The sequence below is a fragment of the Strongylocentrotus purpuratus genome, unplaced genomic scaffold, assembly GCF_000002235.5.
Source record: "Strongylocentrotus purpuratus isolate Spur 01 unplaced genomic scaffold, Spur_5.0 spur5_scaffold_17, whole genome shotgun sequence".
Classification (NCBI taxonomy): Eukaryota; Metazoa; Echinodermata; class Echinoidea; order Camarodonta; family Strongylocentrotidae; genus Strongylocentrotus; species Strongylocentrotus purpuratus.
Window position 1 is genome coordinate 3,140,350 of NW_022145602.1, and position 17,336 is coordinate 3,157,685.

Consider the following 17,336-nt stretch of genomic DNA (forward strand, 5'->3'; position numbering starts at 1 on the left):
AATCGTCGCGGGCTAATTGTTATGTGTGAACGGCCCTAACATCAACAAGTCTTCACAAAGTTCACCAAGTCTTCTCTGTGTGTTTGTGTTGTTACGCAGTGGTATTTCTATTCATTGTTAGCCGTTAATGGCAATCTTTTCCCAATTTCTATTATTTTAAAAAAACGAGGGCGGGGTGGGATGGTATTGTCAGTATCAAGGCTGAGGTTATCTCGAAACTCCGTGTCTCAGTGTTCCCGTTCTACTTCCAGGAGTCAAGTCATTCCCGAGCAGTCTTTATCTTTCTCCTGGAGGAGTCAATGGGTCTTTTAACCATGAAGACATTCTCCACCATCATCGTTGCGACCTCAATAATGGTCGCAATGGTACATGGCCAGATTGTGTCACAACCGATGCAGGACTTTTTGGGGCATACCGAGAAGCCAGGAGAGATCATCCCTGGCACTAATCTCACGATCTCGTTCATTATTAACGCCGCTGGTGGTATATGGCAGCAGGGGCGTGTCATTGATTCGATTGCCTATGTTTGCAAGGATGTCCTACCGTATCTAGGTTCGGTAATACCAGTGGTAGACCAGACAAGTCTGTATTGGGGTTTCCTATGCGACGAAGCCGTCAAAGCTTCCAATGATCTGGATGCATTTGACGCGACTGGACTGTGTGACACGTTAACTTCAATGCTTACAGACTTAACATCTGAAAACGAAACTCTTGAGATAAATCCAGATCCTTCACAGGGTGGCGATCCCTTCAATATCCTGCAAATCCTGACCAACATCACCAAAGACCTCTATGGAATTGACATCAACATGATCATCAACGACCCATCTACAATCAACACCATCTGCACCAACGTCAAGGAGAATTTCCTGAGACCATCTCTGCCAGATATCATCTCTCAGTTCGGGGTTGAGATGATGGGCGCTTTGTTTCCTGAATTACTGGTTCCGATCTGCCAAGACTGGGAATCGTTCCTGCAGCTTCTCGGGATAGAAGACTCCGCCTCTCCCTATTATCCAATCATCCAGCAGGCTGCTCTCACCGCGTCGGAAGCGGTCGGATATGGCAGTAGAGAGAATCTTTGTCTCGCTATAATAGAGCAGGATACGTCATTACAAGGTTAGTTGTTTGTTAAAAGAGGAAAGATATAAATGCAGAATTGAAGGTTTCAACTGTCTGAATCACAGTACCAAAGTTGCTCGGAAAATTAGATCTAGATTTTAATGTGTGTTGTATGCAATATTCATGTAAGATGTGGTGATTCTTTCCCCTGAAATCTTCTTCGATATTTGTTGTGCTTTTTTGTGGCTGGTTGGAACTTATCTTTAATCGAGAACAAAGTTTAATAGGTTGAAGTACCGTCAGCAGGGGCGTACGCAGGGGGGGGGGGGTTTGGGTTCAAACCCCCCCCCCCTTTGGTATTTTAATGTATGTAAACCCCCCTAAAAAAACCTAAACCCCCCCCCCCCTTTGGCTTTTTTTTTTTTTTATTATAAAAAAAAAAAAAAAAAAAAAAAAAAAAATTATACCCACGGCTAACCTAAATAAGGTGACCTTCCCCCCCCCCCCCAACGAAAAAAAATGTCAAATTTTGAAATTTTGAGACCAAAAAAAAAAAAAGTGTCCGCTTACCCCCCCCCCGCCCCCCTCCGCCCCCCACTGAGCGACTTTCGGCCGGCTGAGTCTTTGCGATTTTTTTTTAGACCTCCAAAAAAAAAAAAAAGTGTCCTTTCTCTACCTGAGGAACTGTATATTTTGTCCGCTTTCTTTGTTGGTCATATTCATAGTGAGTAGATTGGTTGTTTGAACCAGTTAAATAAATGAAACGCACAAAGACTTACTGGGCATCATCTTCGATAAAAACCACAAATCCCATTTGCACATAGTGACTTGTGTTTAATAAGCACATGGTGTCGGGCCTACTTACTCGGATTTTCTTATACACTCTTCAAAAAATGTTTTGCACATGTCATTTATTTTTAATCTTTAACATTTAGTGTAAGTTTCGTTGGATTCTTTGTGAATTAATATTCTGTATTTACAAGAACTCAAGTTTTTGTTTAAACTATACCAATTACCAAACTACTAATGCGCTCTGAAAGTTAGGAGTTCCAACTCGCTATTGCATTCTGAAAGTAGGAGCTTCAAATATTACTTCTCTATGTAGTAGACCAGCAAAACATTTAAACGAGGCTCTGAAAAAAATTCCATGGCATTAGGGGGTAATACATGGCATCCATGCTAAAACTCTTGCAAAAATATAAAGGAATAAGATACGGGTGGATGCCACGCGCATTAATTTTTTACTAGGCCTATGTAAAAAATCATGAATTTTAATTTTTTGACCAAATATGTATTATCTGCAAAAGACCTTTCAATTGATATAAATAGATGCTTTTATTGATCCATATTCAAAACATAGAACATTGGCCTCCACTGGCAGCACATAAACAAAATACAATGTAGTAACAAGATAAGTGATAAACACTTTAGTATATACGTCACATAATGTACACAAATTCACACAAAAGTCGTGACATTCATAAACAGCATACATATACATGTATTACGTAGAAATAGGGAAAATCTAAGAAAGTAGTCGACATTTAAAGATAGAGAAGATAGAAAGAGGTCGAAAGGAAACTAGATTGAAGAGCGGAATAGTAAGAAGAGAGAGAGAGAGAGAGAGAGAGGGGGGAGGGAGAAATAGAGAGAGGGGAGAGAGATAGGAACAAAAGGTGGACACCGCGGAGGAGGGATCAAAATAACACTGAGTTCCAATACGAAATATGTTTATTCACATTGTCATGTCTGTAGATTATGATGACGTGTTTGATCTTGTTTTCAATAACAAGATCAAACACATGATACAAATCTACTGGGTGCATAAGTGCTATAATAATAATAATAATAATACTAATAATGGGTGAAACCCCCCCCCCCCCCCCCTCCTCCTCACTGAGCGAAATATTGGTCTACGCGATTTTCCCATTTCCGGGGGCAAAAAATATAAACAAATAATGCTCACTACCCCCACCACTGAGGCCAGATATCGGTCATGGTGATTTTCAGAATTCGGGGGCCAAAAAAAAAATTATTGCTCACTACCACCACCCCCCCCCCCCCCCTCCCCCTCCTCCCTTCCAGTCGGCGCGATTTTAGATTTTAGATTTTCAAACACCCTCCTTGAAAAAATCCTGCGTACGCCACTGTCCATGCCATTCAAACATCATCTAGTAGCTTCCTTCCCTTATAAACCAGCCATCTTCATAAGAATTGACATCCTGAATTCCATGAAGATAGACACCTCTCTTGCATTGTACATGGAAATGAAAATGGCACCCTCAAATATTACCCACTGAAAGCTTACACTAACCTGTAACAAAACCGAATTCCTGAAATGATGACAATAGTCAAAAGATAAATTCATTAGTAATCACTAATCAAGTGTGGATTTTAATTCATTTGAGCTCCCGATTGTGAGGTTTTACAGAAACAGGGGAGGGGGCAGCTTGAGGCGTGGAACTATGAGGACCAGTGAGGTTCTTTTCAGACAAAGTTCCTTATAAAATTAACAAGCTGAAACCTACCCTAATACCAGTTAATACCATGATTGATTTGCTCAATCGTGACTGGTTGAGTTGTGTGCAGAAGTTCTACAATCCATTGATTGAGTATGTATATTATGAGTACCGGTAGTCCAAATCAGGAGGGTAACAAACTCCTTCTTCATCTTGATTCCTGAAGAGCCTTTGTGGTTAGAGATGAACTTGGGAGAGGTACCCATGTTGTTTTGGCGTCACATGCTCATTATGCTGACTGCTCCTCCTCAGCAACTACTACAGACAAGTCCACTTGTATCAATGTTGCCAATTCTGATAAGCCAACTGATCATGTATAAAATGTTAATTGAAAGAAGAAAAAATAATTAAATATATTATAAAAGCACTGTAAGATCTTTTCTTCTTGATGTTGTTTTTTTTCTTCTAGTAATCTTCAAAGGGCTATTAGTTTTTTTAAAAATTACTATTTGCTCGACAAGAGTACATTCTTTATTTTTCATGCTTATTAGCCCAACGACAGATCCCGAATCAAAATAGTACATCATGGTCTGAAATAAAATGCCATATTTCCAAACATGCTTTTTATTACCGATATACTTTCTGTCTGAATAAAAGATCCAAATAAACATACAGACCATTTTTTAAGAATAGCATTCATAGAAATGTCATAGAATATAATCCAAACAATTTTCAAGCTCTGCTTTTTAGTGGACCTCTCCATTTCCTCAAAATATCAATGCAGTTAAATTTAACAATTCAATTTTTGTCTTCCTCAAATACATCTTAATTAAACATATGATGTATGTTGGTGTATGCCACAGATATAACAGCAAAGATCAGATCAGAAAATGTGATGGATAAATTATCCAAAATAAATTGATGTCTTTTTACAGGATGCAATATTTGAGTAAAGACACACTGTACATAACCCGATTGTGGCATACAGATGTATGTGTGATATGTCTTTGTGATGCCACCAGGCGCGTACAAAGGGGGGGGGGTTAAACCCCCCCCCCTTTGTTATTTTTGTGTGTGTAAACCCCCCCCCCCCTAAATTTCCCTAAGACCCCCCCCCCCTTTTGGATTTTTTTTTTTTTTTTTTTTTTATTAACAAAAAAAAAATATTCCCATGGCTGACCTCAAAAAGATGACCTTACCCCCCCCCCCCAACGAGCAAAATGTCAATTTTTCAAATTTCGATACCAAAAAAAAAAAAAAAGTGTCCTCTTACCCCCCACCCCCCCCCCCCCCCCCGCTTATTCAGCGGCTGGCTGAGTCGTTGCGAAATTTTCGGCCCGATTTATAAATGTTAACCCCCCCCCCCCCCCCCCCCCCCACTTGAAAAAATCCTGCGTACGCGCCTGGGTGCCACAATGGAACAATAAACAATAACAGTTGATATAAATACATCAGCGTGAACAGAACGTATACATGAATACAAATGGTGTCCATTATCCTTATTAAATATTCACGACAAGAAACTATAGATATGATGTTTTCATTACTTTATTTGCCTTACCTTGAAAACTAGGATAGGTCAATATCACACGAAAAAAACACGATGTAATGATAATAATAATACTCTGCATTCATAGGGGCTGGTACACCTGCGCTATTGATCAGTCGATATACTTGTTCCCGACTCTTCCCTTGCAAAATAAGCAGAAAAGGTGTGGAAATTTTAATCACATGACTGAAATTGTATTTACTCAAGCCTAGGTGTAGCCACATCAGGATTGATAATGCTGTTCCTGTGGGCCCTGCAATAGAGGGAATATGTGGGCAAAATATATTTTCCAAGGATGTAAGCAGTAGCACTGATACACACTAAGAAATAAAGGTACAATTCTGCTACAATAGCAGCACCATCTGCCCAATTCGCATACGGGTGGATGCAAATCTGCACCCTATTAAAATCCAAGTGTCCTTATTAATATACAAAAGTGCTCTTTAATGTTATTTGTATATTCAGAAGCTGATAAATAAAGTGTTTTCACCTAAGAACATCAACATCCTCTTCAAACTTCATAAGGAAGATAGCATTTGTTGTTATGTTCCAAACTTGTGTTAGGAGGATTGAGCATAGAGGGAGAGAGAAGTAAATATTCTCACGATTTCAACGACCATGTATAGTCAGGCTTTTCTGTCCATTTAAAACGATTGTTCAATCACTTTCATACTTGTTTTCGTTCAATTGCGTCCCGAAACTCCCTAATCTTGCAAATCTCATAGTCAATTTCGGTTTTTGAAATTCATATTTTTGATATTACTTTGTCCAATAAATTTCATAATTTCGCATTCGATTTCATCAAGGTCAAATAAAGTTTGTCATACTCAACTGGCATGATCATTCTTCTTTTCCCCTCATACCCCTCCTCTCCCCCTCTCTCTCTCTCTCTCTCTCTCCCTCTCTCTCTCTCTCTCTCTCTCTTCTTCCCTCTCTCTCCTCTCTCTCTCTCTCTCTCCCTCTGCTCATCGTCCCCTTCTCTCGCTTTCTCTCTCTCTCTCTCTCTTGTGTTATATCGTAGAGGAGAGAATATTCTCAATTGATGCGATCACCAACATTTTAACTATCCCCGAGGATGCGATCAGATGTACCAAGTTAGCGAACGACACAATCAACGGCATCATCAACCCGATCCTGCAGTTGGAGGCGCCAGATGCCTTCCAACTTACCGATGGCACCATCTACCAAACCACCGGATTTCATGGAGTTACAGATCTCTGTACTAACGTCGAAGTCGCTTTCACTAGTAAGGTTTATTCAGGTCTTGTCGCTATTCGTAAGGACCGTTATTCATAAGGACCGCTATTCATAACCTTGGAACTCCCCATATCTCTAGAACCGCTATTCATAATAGGAGAAGAGGGATCACCCTTTTCTCAAATTATGAAAAGCGGTCCTTATGAATAGCGGACCTTATGAATAGCGGACCGTATAAATTACGACATTGACCCCCTTTATTACCCTATATACAAAGATAACTTTAAAAAATACCTAAATTAGTGGTTGGTAGTGAAAGTGTAAATCTTGTATATGATACATCGCAAATTCATTATAAACAACCGAAATGTTTTTATGATTATGCTTGGTAATGAAATTAGAATAAAATCATTCCAAAAACTGAAAATACCATGAGCCATGTGTAACAAGCAATTTGCAGTATTTGCTAGGTAGTTTTTTTTCCTCGTGATAAAGGTTGATTTTTGTTTTCTTCACCTAACTGCTACGAAAGCATGTATGTGCTTATAGTAAGCAACCAGGGAACCAGGGATTGTTAAAGGTCCTCTCCGAGGGATTACGTCATTACGATTAAAGCCTTACCAACGGGCACTAGATAAACATATACTTATTCACATTGAAATTACCTTTTTTATGTCTCATCTCAGATGTAGTCGAACTCCCAGCGCCACACCCAGTTCAGCTCATCCCTGGAACCAGCCTGACCGTTGAGTTCTTCATCGATGCCGCTGGAGGAATCTGGCGCCAGGACAGACTCATTGACTCACTGGCCTTCGTATGTAACGACGCCCTCCCTGACCTTGAGTCCATGGTACCTGATATTGTTGCATTTTCCCAGTACTACCAACCAATATGTCATCAGGTAGACGCAGCTGCCAGGGACCTGAGTTCTTTCGACGTGACAGGATCTTGTAACAACATAACCGCGACGATCACCGCTTTGGTATCTGGAGTAACCGCTGACCGACGTCGCAGACAGGTAGACCCATTCATGGAAGATCCACTCGGCATCATTGAACTCCTTGCGAACACCACCAAAGACCTCTACGGAATCGACGTCAACGATCCTTCAACTATCTGCCCGAATATCGCTCAGTTCCTGAGGTCGTCTCTGCCTGACCTGCTGTCTCAGTTTGGTGCGGAGATGATGGGTGCTCTCCTAGATCAGGCAGCGCCATTCTGCCAGGACTGGGATGGTCTCCTTTTGACCTTTGGGATAGACAGCTCATCCCCTTTGTATCAAATCCTTCAGAGTGCGTATGAATTTGGAGCACAAGCGGTTGGATATGACAATAGACAAGACATGTGTTCTGCTCTTGACCAAGCACTTGCTGTACAAGGTACCACTTTCAGTTTCAGTTTCATTTTCATTTCGAACAGAATAATCAATATGAACATTATGACAAGAAATGAATTTATATTTAATTTACTCCAGTGTGCAAATCATGTATTGAATAACAAAAGGAATGTATTAAATGTAGTGTAGTTTATATAAACTGCGGAAATATCACCTTTATCAGTTTTTAGCAAAGGGGACATTATTGTATTGTCTAGAAGAAGAGGAAATTGATTATTGTTACATGTATGATTTAAGGTGTAAAGTATCATGACTACTGTAAATTTATTTAAAAATTGAAGTTGCATTTTCAAATTAAAAATATTAAAGAAAGTACATACAATGTTAGCCGAAATATAACACGTTCTCAAAAACAATACGTAGTTTACATTCAATTTCATCGATCAGAGTATTTCACCAGAAAGTATTAAAATACGCATTCTAATCTTTTTACTTTATTATCACTGTTTAGCATCCATTGTTGTGCGCTGGTAAAGTCAAGTTTATCTAATTTGTGTTGTGAATTTCTGTGTCACAATAGATGATGGCACAGCGCGGCGAACATTTGCCAGAAATATCATCGAGAACAGCTTTGACGTCTTCACAAGCAGTAGCGTGTGTTCCATGCAAATCAACGGCGTCATCAATGACATCATCGAACCAATCTTTCGTCTCGTAAATGTAGAAGGCCTACCGTTAACAATAAGCGATTATGTGATCTATCATTACACTGGATTCATGGGAGTGGAGGGGATATGCAATGCCACGGCGAAAGCATTCACCAGTGAGTCATACTCTAAATTTAAAAAAAAACATGATAACAATAGAGATAATACTAGTACTATATTTACATTTATATTGCACACATATCCAGCCCAGTGGATGCTCAAGGCGCCGGCAAAGAAGTATTATAACCCTTGCACTAAGCAGCTGAAAGCATTCAAGGAATAAATTCTTACCATGTACCCATTTTCTATACCTGGATGGAGAGTGGCAAATGTAGATTAATGTCTTAATTGCTCCCGCGGCGCACCTCGAACAGCTAAATGTTCGATATGATGATGATGATGATTATTATTATTATAATGACTTATTGTATAGCGCCGGTATCCCCCTCCGACGGGTGCTCATGATGCTTGCTCTCCAATGTATCACAAATTAAGCGTTTTTTTTTTATTTTTTTTATTTTTTTATTTATTTTTTTTTTTGGGGGGGGGGGCATTGTGTCATATTGAGAATTTTCTCCATCATTGTCCATTTATTTATTTTCATCTTTCATCAAAATAATAAACATCCCGTGGAACATGATCTAAATACCCTTCTTCTAACTTCGCTCCACAGAGGACCCTGGGAGTACGGTGATGGTCACAGTTTCTGTTGAATCCATCAACGGTCAAGCCCTGGTCTATACACCTGACCTAGCTGACAGAGGGTCTGTACGCTTCCAGGAGCTGCGGAGACTCTTCTGCGGAGGGGTAAGTCAAATGTGACGATATGTGTCGAATCTGCAGTGGGCAGCTTTCAGTTGTGGCCTGTGACCCTAACCTGCTGACCGACCCCGAAAATCTATGGTGTCTTTTGTTTTGTGAAGTTGAAACAAAATCTCAATAAGATCGTTACCCAGAGGTAAATAATACTATTCGGTTGATACAGTATTTCAAAAAATGCACATACCAAATCTAAACAAAAAGAGAAGGACGAAAAGAACACTTCGTGAAGAGCAAATAAGTGCTTAACCTTCAACATTTTATCAAACCAAAAATGTGTTTGTTCGAGAAACCTCAAAACTATCATAGCAGGAAGGTCACCCTGAATGTTGTTTCAAGAACATCTTCATTTCAATTACATGAAATTGTTAAACATGCAGCACACAGTGCTCGCTTTCATCTTCTTTTGCATTTATACACTGTATCTTCAAACACGATCGCATAGACGTTCGAGAATCAACCGTATACAATTCCAATAGCCTTGTGGGTTATCACTTGAAAAGTGGAAATATGACAATGCCATATCACATAACCCAAACATGGTGTTTTTATGAACGATGCCAGTAGGGTTTAATTTAGTTTGATTTCTTGAAATATCTTTGCGAAATTGCTTTTTTTCGAATCATTATAAAAAAAAACTATCCGTTCATCTCTTACTCACAGACCAAGAACCACATTACATCTGAGTTGGGACCTGATCTCCAGAGAGTGAACTGTGAGGTCTTAGAGTTTAGACCAGGAAGCGTGGTGGCTGACATGCAGGTCGAGGTACAAGCCCCCACTCAAGAAGTCGCCGATTCTCTGGCTCAAAATGTGGTCGACCTCGCCGGAAGTGATAACCTGACCCTCTCCGCGAATGGAGAGACACTCTCAGCATCTGCGCTTGCAGTAGCTGGTAAACAATCATCATGATTATGGGTTTTTTTTGTCAGCACTGGTTGTCATATATTGGTAACTTGTAAAAACCTGTAGAGAAAAGGCCCTCGTCTTATACCGTTTGTTCTAAACCTCACATCATTTGACCCACAGAAGTTGTTTCTTTTTCAGAATACCACCCAATGTTTAGCTGGCTAGCTACATCATACGCGTAAGATGTAATTCCCGACGGCCCATATTCTCTTCGCTATCTAGTTTTCAACATAAAAGCAAGATATAATCAAGGACCATAGTAAAACAATCGCCAATCCTATTATTCGTTTATCAATCAAAATAGTTTAGTCATGTTTTGATTGTTAGAGGATTCACACTATGTTCTGAGTGCCACATGAAGTCAAAGACGATGGAGATAATGAATATTGAAGAGTGATCTGGGGGTGGGGTGTTTCACACAGATTCTAACTCGAACTTAACTGTAAGTTGAACTTAACAAATTATGGAGAGCCATTTGTAGCCTTAAAATAAAATATATTCAAAAGCAAAAATTCTAATATTTTAGACTCTTCATAGATTCCACATCAAGAACATGAAATCTCCCATGATAATAGAAAATCAAATATGAATGATTTGAATCAACATTTTAAGCCTTTTAAATGACTTTTACAGAACATTTTCAAAGATGCTTACGGCTGTCCATAATTGTTAAGTCCAACTTAGAGATCAGTTCAATTTAGGATCTTTGTGAAACACCCCCCGAATGATAGCATTCATCGCTATGAAAATGTAGCTATTGATATATCACTACGAAGAGATGTACAAAATCACGAGACGACGAGCTCTTTGTACAGGTCCCCAATATGACCATGATGTTGGGAAGAGATCATTATACATTGTTGAAAAAATCGTTTTCGGCAACTCACACCAACACGATAAATCTAAAGTTGTCCAATAATTGGTGGTTTAATTGATCTCTCATTCACCAACTATCAGCAGCGATGCGTTCGCAAGATTAGTATAATTATGCATAATATTCATAAGATTCGTAACAATATTCATACATACGCTATGGCCCGAATTCACAAAGGAGGTTTGGCGACAAACCTAGGTTTATGTGCGTCATATGATGCGTTTTGATGCGTTTCAGACCAAGGATTAGACAAAACTTGGTCTGAAACGCGACAAAACGCGTCATATGACGCACATAAACCTAGGTTTACGGTCGACAAACGTCATTTGTGAATTCGGGCCTATATATCTTTGGCACAGAGCCTGTGGGAAGTATCGTCAACATCACTGTTACTGGCGAGAGCCTGGACGGTGTACAACTTGACTTCACTTCTGAACTAGCCAATAAGGAGTCCGCTCTCTTCATGCAACGTCAGATGTTGTTCTGCGATGGGGTAGGCATTTTGTCTTGTTTTTCTATTACAATATGATTTTTTAATTATTTAAACATTTGTGTGGCTTACACCCAGTAAATAAGATCGATTGGTCGATCTGTATTGACAAACAGGTCAGAAAAATTTTAGATCCAGTAGATGCAAGTTCAAGTCCCGCTGCTTCCAAGATTTTTTCTGACTTGTTTTTCAATACAGATCGATCAATCGATCTTATTTACTGGGTGTAAGCCACAAATATGTTTAGATAATTGAAATTTCTCCCAGGAAGCATTAAATTTATAACGAATATGAATTTTTGTTCAAAGAAATCAAACGATATATACTCTAAACTCTAAAGATTCTCCAATTTTCATGTCATTTATCGATCATGGATGGATCTTTACCGAAAAGAAAAGGGATATGCAGCCGACATTTAGTACTATAATTCTTATTTGTAAGATATGCATGAACGTCATTCAATCCATGCAATTCCAAAAACGGAACAACTAGCTCCTTAACACTGCCAAACGGGAGAAGAGGAATACAAAACCTTCAGGAAATATCGTTGTTTCTGTAAGGGTTTAAAAAAAAATAGTTTCATTTTTGTGTCCTGCCTTTGTTCAGCTCCAATAGTAACTCCTTCTTTTTATTGTCGTGTTTTAAGTGAGGTCTAAAATCTAACGGGGTGATAAGTATGTTTTGTAAGTAAACAATAAATATGTATTAAGTTTGCTCATCGTTTTTCCTTTTGTTTTATCTCTGGAAGATTAAATTTTGCATGGAAAATATTTGATTTAAAAAATAATATTCATTATATTCAAAACAGATGAAAAACTTTGTCATGAGCAACGTAGGGTCATCTCTTCTAAGCATGAACTGCGGTGTTTCTTTGTTTCGTGCTGGCAGCCTGATTGCAGATTTATGGATTGAATTATTCGCTGTCAGTCAAACTAATGCTGATTCCCTTGCTCAAGATGTCACTGACCTAGCATCTGCTACCAACAATACCACCCTCACTGCTGGCGCTGAGTCACTCTCTGTGTCTTACCTGTCACTGACAGTCACCACCACAGGTAGGAAACCGCCAGGTCATATTTTCCATCTTTTGGAGGCGTCTTTTAATACTAGGGTTTGCTTGAAAATGTTATATAGTCCTCACTGAGCCCTGTAGTACTCGATTTAAATTTTCATCGTTTGTTACATCTTTATTCAAGGCGGTTTCGAACTCTCCATCACTTGACTTCACCCAGATTCATAACTGGGTAAAAATTCGTTGAGTTTGACAAGGTTATGGATCCATACAAACGTGATAAATGATGCGTGGCTGGATTGCTTTCCGGTAGACTGGACAAAGTACACGTTGCGTACCGAATACCGATTGAATCCGATGGCCAGAAAAAACTTGTTTATGCAAAACGACTGAAAAACAAATATTAACAACCATACACAAGTAGCTATCATTACATTTTTCTCAAAATTAATGTTTTCTTTTGAACAGAGCCATTTGGAAGTATCGTCAACGTTATTGTCACTGGTGAGAGCCTGAATGGTTTGGAACTTGCCTTCACTTCTGACCTAGCCAATCAGAGTTCCACTCTCTTCATGGAACGTCAGACCTTGTTCTGCGAAGGGGTAAGAAAATGTCATAATTTTTCTGTTTTAACATTAATTCAGTTGCAAAGAGATAGTTTATACTTTTGAATTGTCCTTCAAGTTGAATGTTGTATGACTATGGGGTTTCAGTTTTCATATTTCAAATATTGGACATGGTTCGTTATCGAAGAGAGAGAGGAAAAAAGGAAGTGCAAAAATGCAGAAAATTTGTTATTTTCATGTTCATTGTGTTCAATTAAGACATTGATTTAGAAAATGAGCAATACAAACTTTTATAATAAATCCTTACCTTCCAAAATGCCAGAGAATAATTATTTCATATACTCATGTCGTGTGTTTATCAAAGTCCAAAACAAATTGGTGTCTTTGTAAGTAAATGTGAAAATCAAGGTACCTTTTTTTAATCTTGTGTCTGTTAATGGTATTTCACGAGAGGAAAAAGGGTTGTTATTTGAATATTCTACGTGGATAATTATCTTCTCAAACAGATGAAAAACTTTGTCATGAGCAACGTGGGGTCATCTCTCTTAAGTGTGAACTGCGTGGTTTCAGCGTTTCGTGCTGGCAGCCTGATTGGAGATTTATTGGTGGAAGTATTCGCTGCCAGTCAAGCTGATGCTGACTCTCTTGCACAGGTTCTTACTAATATAGTGTCTGCTACCGACACTACGACCCTTACCGCTGGCGCGGACTCCCTCTTCGTTTCTTCCATGTCTCTGCCAGGCACCACCACAGGTAGGAAGCTTTCAGGGGGTGTTTCACAAAGATCCTAAGTTGAACTAATCTCTAAGACGGACTTAACAATTATGGAGAGCCATTTGTAGCCTTAAAATAAAATATTTCTAAAAGCAAGAAATTGAAGTATTATAGACTTTTCATAGATTCCACATCGAGAACATGAAATCTCGTTGATGATAGAAAATATGATTGACTTGAATCATGCCTTTTGAAATAACTTTTCCAAAATATTTTCAGTGATGCTAATGGCATTCCATAATTGTTAAGTCCAACTTACAGATAAGTTCAACTTAGGATCTTTGTGAAACATTCCCCAGGTCTCATTTTACTTTCTTACTCTAGAACATGGTACACCCGTTTGATCTTCAGATAGTAGATGCCTTTGGAATGTTGGCTTGATGTTTTAACGTGCATTGATCTTAGCGGTACTGGTTTAATATCAATCTTTTTAGTCGCAAGAAAACTTCCATCTTAGTCCACTAAAAGTCTTATAACATACAGTTCTAACAAATACTATTAAAATCTTATGGTCAACCTTTATTATATGATGTATACTTTGCACGGAGGAAGAAGGCGAAATTCCGAGAAAGCATGAGGGTTATGGTGGCGTCGAAATGCTAATAGAAACATAATATCACACACTTAGAAGGCGAGTCTGCTCAATCGTTAAAGCGTTTACCCGTCGAACCAAAGATCGTAGATTCAAATCCAATGCGTTGATTGTGTTAACGTGCCCCTCCCTGTTTCGTGAACGCAGTCTATGTTACAGTTGAAGACACTCTGTCTGTCGGATAGGATGTTTAATGGAGACCCCGTGTAGAGGAGAGTATCCCACATTTGAATAAGAACCCACTGCGCTATTGATATAAGAGTAGGGGGAACCCCCGGTGTAGTGGTTCACCTGCACATCCCTAATCAGTTATACCGGGAGGAGATCTGAGAGCCGAGGGTCACAGTGATCGATCAGTTCTCTTTTCCCTTCCTAGGCACCGGTGACGCCAAACACGTAATACTAATTAATATGAACTTTTAGATTCTGCACGACGAGAACGTGGACTGCCCTTTTAAGGCAATGTGACGTCCTTTTAAGGCACTGGCAGTGACGTCACTTGCCTTAAAAGGGCAGTCCACGTTCTCGTCGTGCAGAATCTAAAAGTCCCTAGTAACACGCAGGCTGAACCTTAGACATGCCGCAAGCAAGTCTTCCTACACTGTATAACGTTTGTTTCTTATTGCGCTTAAAGTCAGTTAGTCTTAAATTAAATTCATTTGAATAGATTGAATTTCGCTCCCAGAAAATATTTGCCACATTTGTAAACCTTTAACATTGTAGTAAAACGCTCAAACCTCCACAGCTCCGGACGCAGAAGAGCCCGATGAGGGCGGTCTCTCGGTCGGGGCACTTGTCGGCATCATCGTAGGTGTAATTTGTTTTCTGATCATCTTCGTCGTGTTGTTTACCTGTTTCCTTATGGCCCAGAACATGAGACGTCTTCAAGCAGAGCAGATGATGAGGGCGTAAGTTATTCAACTTTATTCGAATTTCTCCTGAAATTTCAAAACAAGACGTAGACCCAAGACTTGAGACTCATTTAATGCTTATTACTCTTTCCTTTATTTTTTGATAAAATGAAATTGTATTCATTTTCATATGTTGATTTCCTTTGGATCATTTATTTGAAATTACTATTTTGTTTGCACCTTGAACTCTAGAAATATAATTAGAGGGCGCTGTTCAGTGGCGGTCGGCTCACCTTTTTTTACATGTGAGAGAAACAAATATCCATCTTGAACGAACATCGGACAAATAAATAAATTGAATTGAACATTGGATTGAATTGAAATGGAAGTATCCATTTTTATAAAAATATTTTTGAAGTGTAGAAACGGGGGAAAGTAGTGTTTTTGATGAGTTTACACTCACATTTCAATTCTATTTTTTACTACACGTGTTTAGTATCAACTAAGTTTAATATTATTTTCAAAACAGAAACATAGAGCGAGGAAAACAAAATGGCGGTTTCTCTCATGATAACGGAACCTACAACACACCACGATACGTGTATGGAGTGAATGCAGGGTATGATCGCTCACATCTTGATCGCAAGATGTATGGATCTAGGCAGGAATGGGAGGTAAGAAATTTAAACACCAGGGGGTGTTTCACAAAACTTGTCATCAGTGACAAATGACAGTTTTTGTTATAAGCTACTGAAATCCTTGCTTTTGATTGGTTATTCGCGGATTTGTCACTGATTTTTGTCATTTATCATTGAAAAAAGGCTTTGTGAAACGGGCCCCTGAACAAAGATTTTCGAAAAATCAACTTTGGGCAATTTCAGTAGCGCTTGTCCATCCCATTATAATGATGTACTCCGTATTACGACTATGATGTCTATGGACAATTAATAGGTTATTGATATTGTCCTTCAATTGATTTCTCGAAAACCTTTGCGATATCATGTTTCCCGCTCGCTAATATTATGTGACCCATGGACCTTCTTTAGAGTAAAATGATTGGAACCGATACATGATTTCATTAGTAACTTTCTTTACACTGTGAATTACGGACCAAAGTTGATTGATGTCCTCTAGTACCTACTCCACCAAGATCAAGCTCCATAAAATATGAGTAAAACTGAGATATTTTTATACAAAAGTTATCCCCGTCGTCCATCTCTTGTCTTCTGACCGCCTCCTATATCCCCTCCCCTTATTTTTATTCTGGAACCTCGACTGTCATCTCCACAGACACCCCCTCTCCTCCTGCCTCCTCCCCTCCTCCTCCTCCCCTCTCCTTTCTCCTCCCCTCTTCCCCTCTTCTCCTCCTAATCTCCTTCCTCTCTCTCTCTCTCTCTCTCTCTCCGTATGTATTCTTTCCTTCCACTCTTCCTATACATCATTTTTGTTTTACCTCTTCCTTCTTTCAATGATGAGTAAAAAAGAACTGTATAGATTTGAGAGAAAAATCAATGAGTAACCAATAAGAAATATTAAATATGTATATTTGTGTCTTATTCGTTATGCTTACAGAAGAACAGCGTCGCACGCAATCCAACTTTCCATAAATGAATTAATATTGCAGATTCCAGAACTTCCACGGAATTCAGGTCAACGGTACCTTGCTCCGCATCTCCCCCTCTCTCTCTCTCTCTCTCTCTCTCTCTCTCTCTCTCTCTCTCTCCCTCCCTCTCTCTCTCTCTCTCACTCTCTCTCACTCTCTCTCTCTTCATACCCCTCTCTCTGTATTAAATTTAATCTAGCCATCTTATCCTTACAATAATAGGTTATATCATTGTATATATGTATGTATCTTGCAATGCTTTTTAATAACATACATATCTTAATATGCATAGTTCATTTTTACCTTGTATTTATCATGTTTTACATAAATATATAAGCTGCTTTTTTATATAAATATAAAATCGTGTTTAAATGTACTTATCTGTGATAAGTACATTCATTTTATATTCATTTTATTAATTGTATCTAGAATGTTCGAATCCACGTTATTTGATTATTTACTATTGATTGTGCCAATTATATAAACTTAAATAGATAACCAAATGAAATGAAGCTAGGTTTTAAAAAAACAACTAA

At 38.8% G+C, this 17,336-nt stretch overlaps 1 protein-coding gene across 1 annotated transcript; it reads left to right on the forward strand.

Annotated features, from left to right (window-relative positions):
• Nucleotides 1-314: 314 nt before the first annotated feature.
• Nucleotides 315-16,908, forward strand: LOC115924999. The gene is made up of 13 exons (XM_030988106.1): nucleotides 315-1,119; nucleotides 6,092-6,316; nucleotides 6,954-7,646; nucleotides 8,184-8,426; nucleotides 8,984-9,117; nucleotides 9,793-10,024; nucleotides 11,272-11,405; nucleotides 12,211-12,457; nucleotides 12,883-13,016; nucleotides 13,487-13,733; nucleotides 15,092-15,254; nucleotides 15,727-15,871; nucleotides 16,770-16,908. Exons 1-13 carry the CDS (start codon nucleotides 315-317, stop codon nucleotides 16,806-16,808), a joined length of 3,441 nt encoding a protein of 1,146 aa, XP_030843966.1. The 3' UTR covers nucleotides 16,809-16,908.
• Nucleotides 16,909-17,336: the final 428 nt, after the last annotated feature.